General features: G+C 48.6%; 1 protein-coding gene across 1 annotated transcript; it reads left to right on the top strand.

Moving 5' to 3' along the window:
- Positions 1–3456: 3456 nt before the first annotated feature.
- Positions 3457–4884, top strand: LOC308299811 (COP9 signalosome complex subunit 1-like; the record flags this gene model as incomplete). The annotated part of the gene is made up of 1 exon (XM_080743596.1): positions 3457–4884. One exon carries the CDS (start codon positions 3457–3459, stop codon positions 4882–4884), a length of 1428 nt encoding a protein of 475 aa, XP_080599722.1.
- Between the last annotated feature and the right edge of the window lie 382 nt (positions 4885–5266).

Raw genomic sequence — 5266 nt, 5'->3', positions numbered from 1 at the left:
CCGGACACTATGGAGGCCCCTTCAAAGGGCCCCCATGTCTCCACAACGGGCCCTATGATGACTCTAGTACAAGACACCTCGGAGGCCCCTTCAAAGGGCCCCAGTGTCTCCACACCGGTCCCTATGGTGACTCCAGTACCAGACACTAAAGAGGCCCCTTCGAAGGGCCCCCATATCTCCACACCGGGCCCTATGATGACTCTAGTACAAGACACCTCAAAGGCCCCTTCGAAGGGCCCCCATGTCTCCACACCGGTCTATATGAGGACTCTAGTACAAGACACAACGGAAGCCCCTTCGAAGGGCCCCAGTGTGTCCACACTGGTCCCTATGATGACTCTAGTACCAGACACCACAGAGGACCCTTCGAAGGGCCCTAGTGTCTCCACACCGGTCCCTATGGTGACTCCAGTACCAGACACTAAAGAGGCCCCTTCGAAGGGCCCCCATATCCCCACACCGGGCTCTATGATGACTCTAGTACAAGACACCACAGAGGACCCTTCGAAGGGCCCTAGTGTCTCCTCACCGGTCCCTATGGTGACTCCGGTACCAGACACTGTAGCTGTCCCTGAAGTGCATTTTAAGCCACATAACATGTCTATTAATGCGCCTGTTAAGTCCCCTGGTGTCACTATGCAGGTCTCCTTAGGCCACTACAAGCTCAGCAGCATCTCTCTGGGCATGGCTTCTGTCTCAGTCGATGACATGTATCACGGATGCTCTGACAAGATGCTCATCAAGGTGAAACGCAACTTCCTCCGTGAGAGCAGCAAGAAGGAAGCTCTGTTCTCCAAAGTCACGGAACGTTGCGCCACACAAGCCTTGAGGGTGAAAGACTCCTATGACTCACTGTCATGGGATCACCTAAAGGCTCTCTGTGCGTACACGGCAAGCGCTTACGCGGACTTGAACGAAGCCGTTCGCAAGAGCAAAACAACATACAACACAACGTTTGAGTTTCACGCGCTCCACTTCCTGCTGACCGATGCCATCCAGCGTCTGAAACAGAATCAAAGGAACTGCTACACTTCCTACCGAAGATCCAAGCGGGAATTCGTAGGGGAAGTGGGTCAAACCATGCGGTTTGGCTCCTTCGCGTCAAGCTCCCTCAGCACAAACCTGGAGCATTTTGGGAGAAAGACCTGTTTCGAGATACGCACGTGTTTCGGTGCCTTCCTCAAGTCCTACACAGAGTTCGGCGCAGACGAGCAGGAAGTGCTGATCCCGCCCTATGAGATGTTCACCATTGTCTCCGTCGACAGGTCAGGGAAGAACCATCTACGTTGTGACAATTTGTACAAGCTCCAGACGGCTGGCATTCACAGCAGCCTGAACTGTCAGGTTGCAGGATTGACATGACAGTCCAGTCGTCTCTTATCACCATAGAAGCCAGTTGAATTCTGCAGGTCTTTTGTGAAAATGTATTCACCCATTTGCTGCCAGTGTTTTGGACAATCAAATGTAGCTTGGTCTGAGGGCCAGAACAGAAAGGTTTCTATGTACACATGGGGTTCAGTGTGTGTGTGTGTGTGTGTGTGTGTGTGTGTGTGTGTGTGTGTGTGTGTGTGTGTGTTGTATGAAAAGAGAGTTTGTATTTATGTATTTATTTAAAGATTGACATATCCGGAATAGCTTTAGTATAGCTTTATATATTTATATTGTAACCTTTCATTATGACCTGTGGGACCTGGTGCTAACTTTTGGTCCCAGAGCTACCAGTCCTCAGTGTGGTTCTAGCCAGTGCAACCTGAGCTTGTAGATCGGGTGGGTGCGCCAGTGATTATCCATACCTTTTCACACCACCTAGCAAAGTGTCCAATGTCCATAGAGCAGTCTGCCCTGACCAAGACCAAAGCCTATACTTCAGAAAAAAAGAAATTAGTCTCTTATTTATTTTTGGTTAATATTATACCATCCTGTCCTTTTTGTGTAAATTGTTATTTAGTATCATTAGTATTAGGAGCATCATTATCTAAAACTCCCAACGTAGGGAAGACAGCTGGATCCATACTGTACATAGACTGTGAAATACTGTACAGTAGCTGCTTGTGAATGAATGAAATGATGTGTCTGACCACAGTACTCTCTGTATGTGTGATTAGATAATATATCTATACTGTCCACTGTACTGTACTCTCTGTGTAATTAAATACTATATATATACTGAGCACTGTACTGTCTGTATGTCATGTTGAACCTTATGGTTGTACTGCATATGCAGGAAATAACAGTGCCCTCTGTGGAGCCGTGAATTTGAGCAGTTCCAGGTCTATGTTTTTGATTGAAGTGATTTGTAATTATAATCAAAATCTACAAAGTATTTACAAAATAAATAACTTTTGAACGGCTCTTTGAAAAGAACGGATCCCAGAGATTCGGCTCACTTCAAAGTGACATAAATCCCATCCAAAAAATCGGCTCACTTCAAAGTGACATAAATCCCATCCAAAAAATCGGCTCACTTCAAAGTGACATAAATCCCATCCAAAAAATCGGCTCACTTCAAAGTGACATAAATCCCATCCAAAAAATCGGCTCACTTCAAAGTGACATAAATCCCATCCAAAGAATTGCGCATGGGCAGATCCTGTTCATTCTTGACTGGACAGACACAGACTCTGGTGAGACAGGACACACATTGCCACTCAGAGGGAGCTCATGTGCTCTGCACACGGCTCCAAAAACATACATACATTACATATTATTTAACTGATGAGCAGCTACAATACAAAATATCCTAAGTGACGTGTACAGTAGTAGTGTGAGTTTAGTGTAGTGTAGTGTGACTAACAGGAAAGGCAAAGAGGAGGGAGTTGGGGGCAAAATGATAATTGGCCCAGCTGGCCTCCTTGAGTCGTCTCTGCAGTTAACATCCTTTGTTTAAAATGGCTCGGTTTAATTTCAAAGGACCCCCATAACTCTGAGGAGAGTACAAATGGAACCAAATGAATTGTATTTGGTTCCATTTGTACTCTCTCTAACCCCCTCAACAACCTCAAAGTGCTTTTCAGGATGGGGGGTCAACAGTTCAAATATGATTATTTTGGGAAGTCCCCAGTTCAAATACGATTAATTTGGGGGGTCCCCAGTTCAGAAATTATTAATATGATGATGATGATGATGATGATTATTATTATCTTGGGAGGTTGCAGCCTGAAACGATTGAGAACCACTGGACTAATGTACCAGGGGAAATGGTGATGGCTACCCAGAATGCAATGCACAATGTCGTCTGTGCCTACTCTCTATTGTGTCTTCCCCCCGCAACAAGGTGTGGCAATAATGATACAGCACTGACGTGCTAGTGACGTATGGCTCATACGTCTGGCTGCATACGTCACTACGTGGGAGTCCATATATATATGTGTGTTGCTTGCTGGGGCAGAAACGTAGGGGACAGAGAATACGTGACAGAGAAGCATCCTGTCTCCAGTGTTAACAATGTATTACGAGATGTCTGGACCCATGGACGGCTTCCATGGAGCTATGGACTCAATGCCGATGGACATGGACACGCAGGACGACCAGGAGAACAACGCGTCGGACACCAACTACATCGTACAGAACACAACCCTGGACTTGGAGCAGTACGCTGCCAGCTACAACGGCCTGATGAGAATCAGGAGACTCCAGTACGTGGCCGAACACTGTCCCCTGCTCCGCGTCGAGGCTCTCAGGATGGCGCTCGCCTTCGTCCAGAACACCATGAACGTGGGCGTGTACGAGGAGATCCACCGCAAGCTCGTGGAGGCCAACCGCGAGGCCCAGGGCGTGGCAGACACCCCTCCCCTGGACACGGCCTGGATCGACGCGGCCAGGAAGAACGCCACGCACAAGATGGAGAGGCTGGCGAAGCTGGCCGGCGAACTCAAGAAGGGAAACCAAAGGGACACCAATGAGAGCATGGGGCAAGTGTACGATGACCTGACTGAACATTACCTCGACTGTGGTGACCTCCCTTCGGCCCTCAAGGCTTACCCCAAAGCCAAGGATTACGTTACCAGTGAAAAGCACATCATTAACATGTACCTTAACAACATCAGGGTCAGTGTTTACCTCAACAACTGGGTCCACGTGCTGAGCTACATCGGCAAAGCAGAGTCCACTCCAGCAATAGCTGACCGAAAAGGGGAACAACGGGACAGTGACCACCACGTGGTCCTGACCAAGCTGAAATGCGCCGGTGGCCTGTCGGAGCTGGCCGCTCGAAAGTACAAAGCAGCCGCCAAGTGCTTCCTGCAGGTCTCGTTTGACCACTGCGACTACCCGGAGGTGCTCTCTGGCAACAACGTGGCCGTGTACGGAGGACTGTGTGCGCTGGCGGCGTTTGACAGACAGGAGCTCCAACGGAACGTCATCAACAGCAGCTCCTTTAAGTTGTTCTTAGAGCTGGAGCCCCAGGTCCTCGACGTCATCTTCAAGTTCTACCAGTCCAAGTACGCCTCCTGTCTCAAGCTGCTGGACGAGATGAAGGACAACCTCATGCTGGACATGTACCTGGCCCCTCACGTCAGAACGCTGTACGCGCAGATCAGGAGCAGAGCCCTCATACAGTACTTCAGCCCTTACGTGTCGGCAGACATGACCAAGATGGCCCAGGCCTTCAACACCACGGTGCCGTCTCTGGAAGACGAGCTCACACAGCTCATACTGGAGGGGCTCATCAACGCACGCATCGACTCCCACAGCAAGGTCCTGTACGCCCGCGACGTGGACCAGAGGAGCACCACCTTCGAGAGGTCCCTCCAAATGGGGAAGGAGTTCCAGAGACGAACCAAAGCCATGATCCTCAGGACGGCTGTGCTGCGCAGCGAAATCAAGATCAAGAGGGAGGGAGGGGAGCACATGTCGATGCACTGGGAAAACGATTTAGATAGATAGATACCTTTATTATCCGAAATTCTTGACCCCGATGCTCCCCTTTGTCGGACATTTTCAGATATACTATGGAGTGTGGAGGAGGAAAGGGACAAGATTAGATTACATCAGATGAGATGCTTTATCGTCCTTGCATATTTTAAACGTCAAAACTTTGGCAGCAATCCACTCCCATGTACCATCATGAAAGCATAAAATCAAGGATGTACAAAAAATATTCATTTCATAATTGTCAAGTAAAAAGAGACTTTAAATATTAGCTTAAGTAATTTGCCCTTAAGCAACAATTCATTCCATTGCGGACACTTGTTAATTTTTTGTTTGTTTTGAGGAGTGGGGAGGGGCAGAGGGGTGTAGACAATCAGCAGGGAGATGTTGGTGAGGG

Source organism: Nannobrachium achirus, assembly GCF_963921795.1.
Source record: "Nannobrachium achirus genome assembly, chromosome: 15".
Lineage (NCBI taxonomy): Eukaryota > Metazoa > Chordata > Actinopteri > Myctophiformes > Myctophidae > Nannobrachium > Nannobrachium achirus.
This window is presented reverse-complemented; position numbering and strand designations above follow the sequence as displayed.